The following is a 16,118-nucleotide window of genomic DNA, read 5'->3' on the forward strand; positions in this document are numbered from 1 at the left end:
GTTATAAAAAATGATGAAAAGCCCTATTGGCACAATTTAAATTTTAGCCTTTAAAAAAGCAATTAAAATTGAGCATTTTTGGATGACATATGTAAAGACAATTGCATGATAGTGGTGGGCTCACAATGTGCATGTCCATAAAGAGTCAGTGAGTTCAAGTACTGGAAAGAGGTTTTGTCTACCTTGTAAGGCCTTGTTGATTATGAATTAGTATCCCTCTTTCTTAAAGGGACTCCGAGCAGTGCAAAAACTATGGAAAGATGCATATCATTTTAAAGCTCTCTTTCTCCTCTTTCCAATGATATATAAAGCGCCACCCTACGCCTTTTAGTTTTCGCTATTTTCTCGATTGAAATTGCCGCGGCCGCGATTTCAATCGTGAAAATAGAGAAAACTAAAAGGCGTAGGGCGACGATTTAGGTGTCGCCAGAAAGAGGAGAAAGAGAGCTTTAAAATGATATGCATCTTTCCATAGTTCCTTGTATTACACAGGACGACACTTTCCCCAGTGTCAGCAGCTCCATTCAGCAGAAAAACCAGTAACATGCAAATTGTTGGAATTTAAGGATGATATGCTTGAATTCTGGGCCCACAGTTACTTTAACTGGTTTTAGTAAAAAAGACTTGCTATGCAAAGGGTCTCATTACATGACATAAAGACATTTGGAGGAATTACAGGTCGGGGGTTTAGTAGAACTTTCTGTGTGTCTTCTACAAGGCCGTAGAAGCAATATCGGCACATATGCCAGACTGGTTTGTCGGTAGCGTTCCCAAAACAGGACTGATTGTTATGAAGACATTCTAATAGGTCATTAAACAATGGTCCTGGGACACATTACCTCATTTTCAGGGTATTAAGGGAGGAAAAGCCATATTTGGCTTTTCCCATCTGAGCAGGCACGGACAGCATCATCCATGGGCACCATAAGACAGGCAAAACTCTCTAAATGCATACAGGGTGCATTTATCTGTGTTTTTCTTCTGTCTTGTGTAAGAGTTTAGGTTCTCTTTAAGTGTAACTACAAAGTAGCTGGCTGACAATAGGCTGATATTATTTTATCCTATAATGACAAGATGTAGCCACACCTGTTTAGCCACAGCGCTGAGTTCTACTGCCAGATCAACTGCAGTGTTTCCAATGCCAACTACTATAACTCTTTTGTCCTTGAAAGGGTCTGCGGTTTTGTAGTCTCGGCTGTGAAAATACTGACCTTTAAATCTTTCAATACCTACAAGAAAAACAGATAAGAGTAAAAGTTCCCTTTTGCTGAAATAAATATTTGGCTTATATTGACAATGAAAATGACTAGTAAGGTTGAGATCTCGAAATTCACTTTGCTTCACCCATGCTGAATATGCCCAGTTCACCTCCTTTACTCTAACATACTGTAACTAATAGCCTAAGAAATGACTTCATAGTAAACCTAAATACAATACTAAATATGTAATGCACACGATGAGATCTTGTTCTATTTTATACAAAATCAATCTGTGTACACTTTAAATGTGCTTAAAACTAATGGATATTGGTAGACAACTTTATGCAGCTATGATATATATAGTCAGTCGTGCATTGATAATATGATGCAATTAAACTTGTCTTCAAACATATTAGCGTCATAGCAATCATCAGCAAGAGTAGGCAGAAGCCAGATTTCTTAAAAGTACTCCTAATGCAGTCCCAGCCAATTACGCACAGTAAACAACTTCGAGTCCAAGTCAGAATTTTTAGCATTCAACCCACATCCCAGCCAGGATGTAATGCACATGGATTACGGATTACTGATTAACAGAGAGCTATTCATATTGCATAAGAGGGACTTTACCAGGTTTATGGCAGGAAGTAAATGTTTTCATACTGGGGCTTCAAGAGGGGTACATTTAAAATTGGTGCGGCCAAATTTCTGTGCAGTGTGAAGCTGAAAGACAAGACACCCTGCACCTGCTGAAAGCCTGGGTCTAAGTTGTAGCAAATTAGGGGGAACAAGTAATCCAGGCACTGGCTATTGCCAGCGGACAAATTACCTTTTTTTTCCTAATTTGAGCTCTGGCGCCCAAATTAGTCACTGAGCGCCACTATAGCAGTAATTCACATTTCGGCTTATGCCGGCACCCAAATCATCAGCGCAACTCTGCATTGAAATCCCAAGCAGGGATAAAACAAATTTATATGTATAAATTACAGTTATCTATACTGAATACCCAATCCAGCTACAAGTATAAAATATACCCTTTTATAAACTGCCCTACTTCTTTCAATTATGGAACTGTGTACAAAATGCATCAGAAACTTAGCAACCAGAAAGAATCCTGGAGTTCTGGAGACAGTAGAGAAGGGTATAGTGTAGGTCATGATAGATCTGGCTGGTCTTTTATAAGCAAAGTACTTACTGTATAACACCTGCCTAATGCATATTTGTAGATTTTTTCATACCTGGAAATGTATGAAGTGGAAGGTTTGGAAATGTGTGATGACCTACACACACCAGGATGGCATCAAAGACATGGTTCTCCTGCTTGCCTTCACACTCTGTAATCACATCCCATTGGCCAGTAGTGCTAAAATCTGGACGTTTCTGAATGCTGCAAACACCTGTCTTTGTGTTAAGAAAAAACAAAGTCAATTCAACACAGTCAAAACGAAGTCACACATCCAGCAACAACCAAAGCCCCTAGGAAAATGTTCTCATGGGCCCCGATTCTTGTACAAACGCCCTTCCATGTGTAACATCCATGTACAGCAGCCCTCTCTTTCATGTGTAGCTCCCTCAGGCAGGAGCCCCACTCTTCCATGTTTTGCTCACTATTTGTAGACTAATTGTTTCCCCATTTGCAGCATCCTCTTCCATTTGCAGCAATTCATACCTCTGGTCTTTGTGGCCTTTCCAGAAATCAAGCAACAACACAAGAAGCCTTCTACTGACCCATGTAATATTTTATCTGAAGGATGAAAGCATCGATCCATAACTTAATTTTGCAAGTGTTTAGGACATGCTGGCAGTCTCTGCATTCCCCAATATAAGAAAAAGATATAGCTGACTCAAGTAGCTTAGATCAAACATTAAATCCAAGTCCTGACTTTTTATAGTTGGAGTACAGAAGGATCTTTCCCCCTTTTATGGCTTCATGCTGACAGGCGTGTCACGTAACTGTCCCCCTGAATAGCTCACAGTCGAATTCCTCTCATAGGCTGATGCATATGAGAGTGTAGTGTGGTGTATGGATTACAGTCTAGGGCCAATTTAGGGGGGTAGGGGGAATAAAAGTAATAGGGTTTTGTTTTTTTTAAATCATCTTTTATTAATTAAAAAAATAAAAGAAACATTGCAGCAGCAATCAGAGATCACAAAAAAATAAGCTCTATTAGTGGGAAGAAAAGGCGGTAAAATTTATTTGTGTGCTAAGTTGTATGTCCGAGCAATAAACTGTTAAAGTTGCGTAGTGCAGAATTGTAAAAAATGCCTGGTCACTAGGAGGTATCAGGGCCGGATTTGTACTTTTTACCGCCCAAGGCCAACTATACCATCTGCATGGTTGTTATCTCTGTGTGCCCCAATGAGAATTCTCCTTACTTTCCATCATTGCTGTCACAGACAATAGCTATTTTAGTAATATGCGTATAGATTATAAATTATGTTTTGAACTTTTATGTTATGTTTGCCATCTTGTTAATGAAGGACTTATTGTGTCACCATGAGAGTTAGGCAGAGGTGAACCTGCAGGATAGAGCTTACAGGTCTTGCAGGGATGACACAAGTACAGGAAAGAGAGTTCAAAGGTTAAAGCTGTACTTGTAGATAGGGATGGCTGCATAGAACAGCTTTACTGCCCCTCACTGAGCCGCCCCTAAATTTCTGGTGCCCTAGGCCATGGCCTATGTGGCCTTGCCAGAAATCCGGCCCTGGGAGGTATACACCTGTGGTCCTCAAGAGGTTAAGGCAGAGTTCCCCAACCCTGTCCTCAAGGCCTACTAACAGTACATGTTTTGCAGGAAACCACAAACATTCGTAGGTGAGGTAATTAGTGTCTCACCAGGGCTAATTAACTACCTCTGTGGGTTTCTACAAAACATGCACAGTTGGTGGGCCTTGAGGACAGGGTTGGGGAACACTGCTTTAAGGATTCCCTAATGCTCTAAGGTGGCCTACTGAGTTCCCCCTAAAAGCTTTACACACACAGGTCTGAGGGCTGTCGCCAGGGCTCGATCCCTGGTGCAACAGCGTGGGGGTAAGGCTATAAAAAAACATAGCTTGTCTCCAAGCTAGCAACGCATTGTTGCCATGCGGGGGGAGGAGTGCTGCCAGAGTGGCACAGAGCAGGCTGGGTGAAAGGGGATGATGGTGTCTTTATTCAGGGCTTGGCCAAGTAGGGTCTCCAGCCAAATCACTGGCTGAGGCACTCACTAGATTCTTGGCAGCGGCGCCCCTCCCCAACTTTCTGCTTTGTGCAAGAACCTTCTAACATATGTACAAGTCTTTAAGTGGCAATTTACAGTCATTTTAATGCAAGTCAATGGAAGCATTTTTTTAAAAAGCAATCAGAAAGCTCTAATAGTCAGAAAAGGTCCCAGAAAGCCCTCATAGGGCCTGATTCACAAAGCGGTGCAAACTTTTTAGCGGACTTTTGCGCGTGCAATTTCCCGCGATTTGCGCAATCGCGGACTTTTGCGCGCGCAATTTGCCGCAAATTGTGCGCGCAAAAGTCTGCGATCGTGCGAATCGCGGGAAATTGGGCGCGCAAAAGTCCGCGAAAAAGTTTGCACCGCTTTGTGAATCAGGCCCATAGTGTGCCTGCACAGCCTCACATTGTAAGGTCTCAGGCAACATATAGTTTCTATTCAATACCTTGAAACGAATGTATTTCAGCATGCCAAAGTTTTCAGCATACTGTCGGAAATGCTGCAGTAGTTTGGCATTGTGCATGTAATTTGGGTATTCTTCTGGTATTGGGTAATCGCTGTAAGTCATCATCTCCTTAGATGTATTGATGATAACAGAACTGTAAATACTGGCTCGACCATCTTCAGGCTTCTCCTGCAATAAATACATAAGATTTAGTTTCAGTAAATTGAATATGTTGAACTATGCAAAGGTTAAATATAGTAATTTGTGTGATGAAAACTGCTCTAGAGGCACGCAACACATCTATCAATTTTTATTTATTTTTTCATGCAAGAGTTTTTTCTAAGCACTCACAAATGCTGGGAGGAAGGATGCGGAAGCACGGGGGAGTGGCTTGCCCACCAGGGGAGGTCACATAGCATGCATAGCACGTGACGCGTTTCGTCTAATAGGACTTCTTCAGACGTGTGAGTCAATAACGGACATCCACTCATTTTGGCATAATTGACTCATATTGCTGATGAGGTTTGTTACAATACAATTGACAGTAATGGCTGCATATGGTTATCTATAACAGGCGTGTTAAACTTAACACACGGGGTGAGGTTGGTGAAGATCTGATCCACACAGTGCCAAGGTGGATAGGCGGATATCTTATGAATGGTACCTGGAGTTTGGACCCAAAAAGGTATGCATGTATATAAACTGTTCCTGTAAAACGGAGTGCACTCCATTCAGGGATTTCTGTGTGTTATAGCCCCAGATCAGTCCACTGTTGGTTTAATGCGTGGGAGTTTTAATGTGCATTTTTAAGTTTTTGATACATATGGTATTGATCAATAAATTATCAATTAAGATGCTTTGAGTCTTTTTGCAGGTATTAAAATAAATCAAGAATTAGATATTGATTTACAAAAATGTCCAATTATCTCTCCTTGGTTCCAATTCAGTTAACTTTTTTCTTAAGTTTTCTCCAAGGAGATACTTTTTAATCTGATGTACAAAACAGCAATTGAAAAAGTACAGATAAGAGCTAAAAGAGTAATATCAAATGTATTTTGAGTATTTTCTTGCTTTCTTTAGGCTTTAAAGTGTACCAGAGATGTACCGGTAATATAAAAAAAGATTTTATCCTCACCCGGGGCTTCCTCCATCTCTATGCTCTAGTCGGCTCTTCTGCACATGTGCAGAGGGGCTGCGCACGCGCAGAAGACCAGACTGACACGACTTAGCCATATTACTGAGATTGATCGAGGTTGAACGGAGGCACTCAGGAGGACGGCGAGGGATGCATCTCTGCCTATGGGGCTGGAGGAAGCCACGGGTGAGTATAAAATCTTTATTATATTATATCTATGGTTTCCTTTAAAGGTATTTTATTGATAAGGTGTGAAATCTTCAGCAAGAAAACGCAGGGAAAAAGATAAATGAATATGGGCCTTTGTTTGTCATAACTAATGAATTATTGCCTGAATTATCTTCCCATACAGAAGAAGAGAAAAATAAGGGGGGAGAATTTTTAAACGCATTACCGACAGTTTTTTCTACTTAATCTGTTCTAACCAGCAGGGAGAACAGTTCTGCATGATAATAAGAACCTTCTTTAATCCTAGGTAATAGTGGCAATTCAGCATGAATTTCTAGAGCTGCACTACAGTTAAGAGAAGTGCAAATCCATCCCTAAACTGGCGCAGATGTAGAACTGCTGGCTAGACATGATTGCAGAGTGCAGGCTAGACATGATTTGTGATGTGCTCCTCCCACCTGCTGCTATCAATACAGAGCCTGCTGCTATTAATACAGCAGGTGTGTTGGTTACCTCAGCAACAGCAATTCCCCTCACACACTGCACTGCCTGACAGACCTTCCTAGTTCTTCCTATTATACAACAGTTTTAGAAGGAATCTGCACTATCTAATGATTTCTTAAGATGCCTGTGACAGTTCTGCACGGATTTCTAAAAACCTACCAATATTTTGTCTCAGACACTCTTGATAAATCTGGCCCAAGGTGTGATAATTCATGGGATACATTTTGTGCATTAATTTAACCCCAATAACGCTGATCATCTGACTAGACTGATGGCTAACAGTACAGAACAATACTTTACGGCTGACCATCTAAGGTCACATGCCCAACTAGTGTCACCCATTGGGTATCAGGAGCTGATCCCCTTGAGTGACATCGCTGGGCCGGCCTGCATACATGCGTGTCAGCTGTGTAGCTGATGATGACGTGCTTTGTTGCTATGTGGGGGGACAGAAGGATGACGGAGGGATGACGAGCAGCGCATATGTGATGTCACATTGGGGAGCGGCGCGAACAATAGAATCAGCGAAGGGATCAGCGTCATCCAATGGATCACTCACGGTTTGGGCGTCGTTGTTCGTCGGGTGCCGTACACACAAATGATTGTCAGCATAGGCCGTCATTATTGGCCTCCTCATCTGACTTAAATCAATCTTGTGTACGAGGCTTAAAGGTCCATACACACACCAGATGTGTGGCCGATAATGACTGCCTCTGCCGAGGATCCAGCGTGTGCATGGCAGCCCCCGATGCCCCTTGACCACTCAGCCAATGATCCGCCCTGGATCACTTTGGCCAAGCGACAAGAGATTGCATTGACCCCTCCCCCCCCACATACACACACACACACTTACCCATAATGCTGCGTGACATCACTTCCGCGCTGCTCTGATACACTGAACAGAGCAGAACACATTGCTTGCTAGCAAGCGAGCGATGTGTCTGTATAGCCTCAGCCCTGCAATGTTGCACGAGAAATCGGGTACCGATCCCCTAATGGGGGACATTAATTGAGCGTGTGTACAGGCCTTAAGTCATGGAAGTACAAGACTAATAAAAAGAAAATATACGCATAGACGATGTGTTATGCATACCTTAAATCTCCAGAGTCCTCCAATATCTTCACTCCTTTCAAAGCAAGTGGGCTCCAAACCTTCATCCAGACAGCATTTAATAGCGGTCAGCCCACTGCAACCTGCACCAATCACTGCTACTCTCTTAACCATGGTGGTATTCTGAGCTTAGCACTGTCAAAAGAAAATGTATCAGGAGTCATTTATTTTAATAGGAGGAGAAAGCAAAATTTGATTCTAATTTACCAGCATATCCAGTTAGTTTATACTTCATACATCAGGAAAATTACTTTGTGGTGCTATGCAATTTTATTGCAATCCAGCAATTCAAATGTTGCTGTTTATTTTTCCTTTCAAGTCACAACAAATCACAATTGCACCTGACCCTACACCCATTGGATGGCACGAACATTACATTGAAACCACTTGCAGAGGCTATACTTGCAAATGCAATGTGATTCACGTCACAACATCGCACTCTGTTACAACCACGCACCCATTCGACCACGTTGGACCAAGATCTTTCCAGCATGCTCGTTTGATACATTCAACTGTCGAAACGTTGATCCAGCATGCTTGTTTCGGCACTGATTTTCCTCCGAATCACGTGTGCGCTCCATGTGCAATATGCCGGCGACTACATGGGGTGCCAATTAGAAAGAAGAATGTGGATACAGCAGCGGACACTCAGGGAACTAAGTGACACAGTTAAAGAGAGTCTGAAGCCATAAAAATTACCTGTTTTCATTGGCCAGTTATCTTAAAGAGACTCCGTAACAAAAATTGCATCCTGTTTTTTATCATCCTACAAGTTCCAAAAGCTATTCTAATGTGTTCTGGCTTACTGCAGCACGTTCTACTATCACCATCTCTGTAATAAATCAACTTATCTCTCTCTTGTCAGACTTGTCAGCCTGTGTCTGGAAGGCTGCCAAGTTCTTCAGTGTTGTGGTTCTGTGATGCATCTCCCCCTCCAGGACCCTCTCTGCACACTGCCTGTGTATTATTTAGATTAGGGCAGCTTCTCTCTTCTCTCTTATCTTTTACAAGCTGGATAAATCCTCCTCTGAGCTGGCTGGGCTTTCACATACTGAGGAATTACATACAGGCAGAGCTGTCTGCACTCTGCAGGAAGAAACTGCCTGTCACTTCAGTGGAAGATAGCTGCAGGGGGAAAGAAACACACAAATGATCTCTTGAGATTCAAAAGGAAGGGTGTATACAACCTGCTTGTGTATGAATGTATTTTCTATGTGTGGACATACTGTACATCAACCTACTTCCTGTTTTGGTGGCCATTTTGTTTGTTTATAAACAAACTTTTTAAAACTGTTTTTAACCACTTTTAATGCGGCGATGAGCGGCGAAATTGTGTCAGAGGGTAATAGGAGATGTCCCCTAACGCACTGGTATGTTTACTTTTGTGCGATTTTAACAATACAGATTCTCTTTAAGCATTAAGATCATAGCTGATACGCCGCACCCCCACGACAGAACGAGGTATTTTTCCCCCCAAAATCTCTGGGCAAAATTCCATGACTTTCTAGGTCGTGGATTTTGCTGCCTGGGAGAGGCAGAGCTGTGCGCTGTAGCTCTGCCTCCAGTACAGTCAATCTCTGCCGATCTCCGCCTCTCCCCACCCCTCTAAGTGAAAGAAGACTGAGAGGGGCAGTGAGAGGCAGAGATTGGCGCAGGAGCAGAGGCAAGAGCTACTGCACAAAGCTCTGCCTCTACCCAGAAGGATCGTAGAATTTTGCCCCGTGGATTTGGGGGGGATAAATACTTCATTCTGCCGCGGGAATGCGGCATATCAGCTATGATCTTAATGCTTGATATAACTGGCCAATAAAAACACGTAATTTTGATGGCTTCAGACTCTCTTTATAGTATTAATGCTTGTGGTGAAAGAAAGAAAGGGTAGATTGGAACTAGATGACTGTCTGACCTACTGAGGGAAGATGGTGCATAGAGCCATGCCTCCAGAAAAATCAAGGTGACACGTTAGATTGCAGCCGGTGCCCGGATTCTGTTTATCTCCTTGCTGCTGTAAAGTATTAAAGCATCTGCACTGGGGGGGGTCCATCTAAAATGTGGGGGATGCGGCCAGGGGTATCTGTCGTTCGCAATCATCGCATGCTGTTAACAATGTGCACCCTATTGAGCATGTCGGCCCCAGATTTTCCAGCATGTCCGATCAACCAAATTTGGTCTCATTGTCGATCGGGCATGCTCTTGGTAGCACCAATTTTTATCAGATTCAATAATAGTTATTGAATCGGATGGTCAATTGGCTGCCAAGTCGAGAGATTGTTAGAATTTACAAGTAACTTCATTGCTAAATAGGGAAAGATTAGTCTCTTTGTAATTGTGTACCCTCAGGTATCTGTTGTTTAGTCTTTGGAAATATTTACAATGTATAGTATGAGAAGCTTAAACAACATGTTGATTATCTGGAACAACTCATTGGGCTTGATTCACAAAGCAGTGCTAATCTACTTAGCACGTCTAAAGTCTTTAGACGTGCTAACCAGGGTGCTAAGTAGGTTAGCACTGGATTCCTCAATCAGATTGCGCGGAAAGTTCTGCGCGCAAAGTTTTACACGCGCAAAGTTCTATGCGCGCGCTAAGTCCCATAGGCTTTAATGGGCACTTTGCGCGGACATGCTAAGGGGGTTTTCACATGCGTGCTAACAGTTAGCACCGCTTTGTGAATCAAGCCCCTTGTCTCATATATGTACAGTACATGTTTACATGTTCCTCAATGATATCAGCCAGACAGAAAATGTCAGAAAAACCTGATCTGATGCATGTTTGCTCATGGCGTATGGCTTATGCTAGGTACACATGATGCAATTTTCTGGAAGATTTACTGTCAGATTGATTATTTTCAACATGTCCGATCTGATTTCCGGTCGATTTTTCAATCAATTCGATGTTCATATACAGTATATATATATATATATATATATATATATATATATATATATATATATATATATATATATCGGAAATCAGATCAGATATATTGGAAATAAGGGACCAGACAGTAAATCTGTCAGAAAATTGCATTGTGTGTACCTAGCATTAAAGTATTAGAGGCAGAGGATCCGCAGGACAGCCATGCAATGTGCATCATTTAGAAAGAAATAAACATGTCAGCGTTTCCCAGTTCCCTTTAGGCTACTTTCACACCAAGACGTTGCGTTTTAGGGGATGTTATGGTCACATAACGTGCCCCTAACGCAACGCCTGGTGCTCTTGGATGTGGACGTCAGAGTGAGCCGCGTTGTGCAGCTCACTCTGGCGTCCGTGATGCCGTGGTGCGTATTCTTGGACGCATGCGGCATCACGTGGTCCCGCCAGCCAATCGCCGCACAGAGCAGCGCTCCAGGAAGTAAACACTGCACGTCACACCGTGCAGTGAATATTAATTAGCCATGTGCCTGGCCGAGGAGGAGGAGGAAAGACCTCCTCCTCCAACACTATTGAGCATGTGCGCACAGTCTAACGCACAGCATGCAGCACTTTCAACTTACGTGCTGCGTTACAATGTAACGCAACGTGGGCACTGTGAACAGCCCATTGATTAATCATTGCTGTGAGTTGGGATGCGTTACAGGCTGCACTAACGTGCGCCTGTAATGTCTTACTGTGAAAGCAGCCTTAAGGTACCAGAACCTTTAAGCCACCCAGAATTAATTAAAAAAGAAGAAAAAAGAACCCCAACAAACACTGTATAATCCAAGATCTGGTTCATTTATGCCTGAAAAATAAATACTGTAAAAAATATCAGGCATTCATTTAAAAATTAATGGCAGCATAAAAATCTCTGCTAAGCAGTAGTGGTGTTCTAGACACAGACAAAACATTTGATATGAAATGGATTTACTTATTATTAAATCACAAATACAATCATTATATAACCATCAACATGTCTAGGGACAGTTTTAGGGGGAAGCTTATTTATATGTTTTTGGGATGTGGGAGGAAACTGAATTTCCAGGAGGAAACCCACACAGGTACGGGGAGAGCATACAAACTCTGTGCAGATGATGCCCTGCCAGGGAACCGTCCAGCCCATGCTATGCTGTCTTCACCAAGCATGTTTAAGGGGATCCGTTCATGGGCTGGGTTACACTACTTTATGAAAAAAGAAAAAACAATCGCAAAAACAAAGGTACATGAAAGGTACCATCTGTCCACGTTGAGCAATGCTTTATGATCTGGAGTGCTGGTGATGAACGTAGGTTGGAGTACTGTTAGTAAAATAGAGCAAAGAAGTCAACAAACACGTAAACAATACACTTCTTCCTTGAGAATCCCTGAGATTCACTAGCTATAGCTCTACAAATAATAGAAGACTCTAATATAGTGACCAATTCATATGTTAAATTTCTTGCTGGGAAACTTTAACATTCCCACCAAATCCTATTAATACACATGATGGACCAGTGGGAAGCATCGGCACAAAATTCAAATGACCACCAAAAGAACAGGTCCAGTAGGGATTGCCTGTGGCAGGGGATCTCCCAAAGGACAGTAGAAGAAAAGATGTGTAGAAGAATAGGAGGCTCAAGAATAAAAGAACCTGAAGGTCAAACAAGAAGAATGAAGTATACAAATGAAAATGCTGGAAGCAGACAGAAGTGTATAGAAGATGAGTGAAGGATTCAGATACAAATATACAGTATGTACAGACATTAAAAAGGAAGAAAAAGTTTTTTTTTTACTTATTATTTTTATTAACTGCTTTGGGACCTCCACTAGTTAAAACTATGTCACACTTGTGGCTGCCTAATCCTGACGTAGTGTAGTTTTAACGCCGGCGGCTCCAGTGCATGCCCCGCCAACTCAGAACTCAGCCGTATAAAGACAGCTGAGCTCCGTACTTCAGTCAGGAGCCGTTTTCATTGGCTCCTGATCCGCTGATCACTGCGAGCCAATCACAGTGATTAAGAAGTGAGTAAACAAAAAAGGATTTGGTCCTTAACTACCTAAAGACCGCATCACGCCAACGAGCGTGACCGTGGCGGCAGCCCCAGGACCGCCTAACGCCAATTGGCATCAAGTCCTGGGGCTGGCTTTTGCAGGAGATCGCGCGCACAGATGCTTGGACGATCCGCTCAGCCTTCAGTCTCCCAGCTCCGTCTATAAACATAGTACAGTGCTGGGATCTACAGCAGTGCTGTACTGGGGACAGCCGTGTGACACTGAAGCTGAAGCCCATAACAGCCGATCACCGACATTGGCTGGCCATAGGAGGGAGGGCCTGCTGGCGGAAAAAAAAAAACATAAAGAAAAAGGACACATTTATTTAAAAAATAATAAGATAAATATTTAAAAAAAAAACATTGGGGGAGCGATCAGACCCCACCAACAGAGAGCTCTGTTGGTGGGGAGAAAAGGGGTGGGAATATAACTTGTGCGCTGAGTTGTGCGGCCCTGCAGCGAGGCCTTAAGGGCCCTTTTACACTAGTGGCGATTGCAAAGCTGAATCGCAAAATCACAAACCACTAGTGTTTTTAAAATCGCTACAGTTTGTATTTTAACATAGAAATCTCGATAGGTAATTTCCACTACCATGATTCGTTTTTACTGAAACGCGATCGCGCCGCGGAGCGATTTTTGCAGTGATTTTGCTATGCAGCCCAGTGCATAGCAGAAATCGCAATCGCAAACGCCGGGGAAATTTGTTACTTTGCAGAATTGCAATCGCTAGCGTTCAGCGCGAACGCTAGCGATTGCTAGTGGAAAAGGGCCTTACAGCTGCAGTGGCCTATTTGCAGAAAAATGGCCTGGTCTTTAGGTGGGTTTAACACTGCGGTCCTCAAGTGGTTAAAGGGGCCAGAGCCTACAGCCCCAATGATGTTTTGTTTTGTTCTTGAGGGCTCTTTCACACTAAGCAATTTTACCGCAAGAAGTAAGTCACTGTAAGTCTATGGAGACTTTCATACTCCTTATGCTGGCTAGTATTTGTACACCGCCACTGTTATTGGCCTGAGGAAGTGGGCTTAGACCAGTGAAACGCGTTGCCTGTGCTTAATAAACATTTATTTGTTCACGCAAAGATCTCTTCGTTGAGGTAAGCCACCTCACTTTTTTCATTTTATTGGTTTTTAATCCAATTTTATTCTTACTGGGGTGCCTCTTTTCCCAAATTTGTGTTGTAAAAGAGGGTCACAAATGATAAGATATAGCTGTTTATCAATACTGAACTTAATTCCCTTAACAACTAAGATGTCTCTGCAGAGAATCTAGCGTTTGTACAGCGGCCCCTAACACGTTGTGGATAAAAAAAAAATCTACAACAAAATGTTAGCACAGCTGTGAAAGTCATCCTCCAATAAAAGCTTTAGCAAAGTCTAGCAGGCAAACTGGGATATACTACATGGTAGAGGTATAGATAAGCCAGGAAGTCTATACAGGTAAAACTTACATAGTACACAGCGAGATTATTTCTGTATCATATTTAATATCCCAAATACAGAAGCCAAATAATAGCCTTGTGCAAATAAGTATCTTGCAACAGAGAAAAAACACAGCAACCTTTCAAAGCTGAATAAATAGCATTAAAGGTTTTTAGCGAATGGGCAATGCCCCAAATAACTGCGTCTGGGCTTGCTGAGAACTGAATCTCTGGCCAGTTAAAGAGGAGCTTTAACCACCCTGGCGCTCTTAAAATTCTATTAAATTCACCAGAGTGGTGACGCAGCAGTTTTTAATTTTTTTTTTTTTAAATCATGTAGCTAGCCTAGCGCTAGCTACATGATAGCCGCTGTGCAGCGGCATCCCCCCCTCCCCCCCCCCCCCCCCCCGCTAGCTGCGTGTTTTATAAAAAAAAATTGAAAATCGGCCCACCAGGGCCTGAGCAATCCACCGCGGCGGTCATGGACGAGCTGAGCTCGTCCTTACCGCCAAGGTGGTCAACCCAGGGCTGAACTTCATCCCAATCAGTAGATGATACCCCCTTTCCCATGAGAAATCTTTATATTTTCTTGAATAGATCATCAGGGACATACAGTATGTATGGCTGATATTGTGGGGAAACCCTGACATCCTGACAGTTTGCTGTCTCTGAACCATATTGCATTGTTGGAAATAACAGCTTTTTCCAACTATCAATGTGAATAAGGGAGAGGAAAGATTTTACAACAGGCAAACAATATGGGCAAACCATCTATAAATGATTATTGTAAAAAATAAGCAATTTTAATAATTATGTCATTATCACGACAGTTCCTCCTGGAAGGGTGGAAAGTATTCCTCACTGATTTGGTCACACCACAGTGATACACTGATATAAACCAGAAAACTATGGCTTTCCATAATCAACAATACACTGATACCTCGAGCGTTGCTATGGTAAAGCACATTACTAACAAGTGTGACCGTTAGTAACACGCATTACTGTAGCAATGCCTGTGCTACATGAGTACCACGGGTCACGCTAACAGTGAAACTGGCGGTACAATGCCTGAGGGTAATAACGGTAATATTGCCACGCAAACACTATATTACCACACTTTCGTGCATCAACCCCCCCCCCCCCCCAGTCTTAAAATGTGAACTATTAAGGCATTTATAATACAATCCTAAAGCATTAATTTTTAATTCACAATAAGCTAGTAATGAATCATGAATAAAGATTGTGAGAAATCTTAAATGCATAAAATAATATATGAACAGTTACTCTGTATTTGCAACTTGCAGACGCAAAGTCTAATCAGCTTTAAAAGTATTTGAGAAAAAAAAGGTTACTAGTATGTGTCGCTAAAGACAAGATGGAAAACTTGCCCTAAAGTTTTTGATCATAAATGCATAAAAATCAAATCAATTAAAATTGCAAAGGACAATATCATGCATGAATCTAAAGCATATGTATGTATAGCAAATATGAATGTAAGGAATAGTCACAAAGCATAAATGTTTTGCAACAACATAGTAAAAAAACAAACAACAAAACTTGCCTAAGTTACTCCAAGGAAAGCTTCTTCTCTACTGAAGTGTTGTGATGATGAAGCACACGTTTTTCTTTAGCATGCTCTCCTCTCCATCACAGCTGTTTACTCCTTCCTTTATACAAACTTGGCAACTGGAAGTTTGGCAGTTTCAGGTTAATATTTAATAAACCAGTCAACTATGATTCTGGCAAAAAATCGTATTTACCTCTGCTTTCAGTGTACTGTCTTATCCAGCGTGCAGATTGTAGAGTTAATGACGAAATACCACTAAATCAGTATTAACAAGGGCGTAACTATAACCATGGTAGATAATGTAAATGCCATGGAGCACCAGAGAGCAGAGGGTCAAGTAAGGCTTTTCTGTTTAATTACTTCAAGCAGCAATAGCATTTAAAATAAATCTTCACATTATGAATGAACATTTAGTCGATTCA

At 42.1% G+C, this 16,118-nt stretch overlaps 1 protein-coding gene across 5 annotated transcripts in view; it reads right to left on the minus strand.

Annotated features, from left to right (window-relative positions):
• Nucleotides 1-16,118, minus strand: part of LOC137521118 (flavin-containing monooxygenase 5-like) — a 191,498-nt gene that overhangs the window by 16,691 nt on the left and 158,689 nt on the right. For 3 of the 5 annotated variants that reach the window (XM_068239939.1, XM_068239938.1, XM_068239936.1), the window contains 4 exons: nt 7,745-7,897; nt 4,845-5,033; nt 2,435-2,597; nt 1,087-1,229 (listed from right to left, as the gene is read on the minus strand). In XM_068239939.1, the coding sequence (XP_068096040.1) occupies nt 1,087-1,229; nt 2,435-2,597; nt 4,845-5,033; nt 7,745-7,876 (627 nt within the window). In that variant the 5' untranslated portion in view covers nt 7,877-7,897. Of the gene's footprint in view, nt 1-1,086; nt 1,230-2,434; nt 2,598-4,844; nt 5,034-7,744; nt 7,898-11,915; nt 11,959-15,690; nt 15,788-16,118 lie in introns of those variants that run through there. The other 2 variants (XM_068239935.1, XM_068239940.1) reach the window with 2 other exon arrangements.

This window comes from Hyperolius riggenbachi, chromosome 6 (assembly GCF_040937935.1).
Source record: "Hyperolius riggenbachi isolate aHypRig1 chromosome 6, aHypRig1.pri, whole genome shotgun sequence".
Lineage (NCBI taxonomy): Eukaryota > Metazoa > Chordata > Amphibia > Anura > Hyperoliidae > Hyperolius > Hyperolius riggenbachi.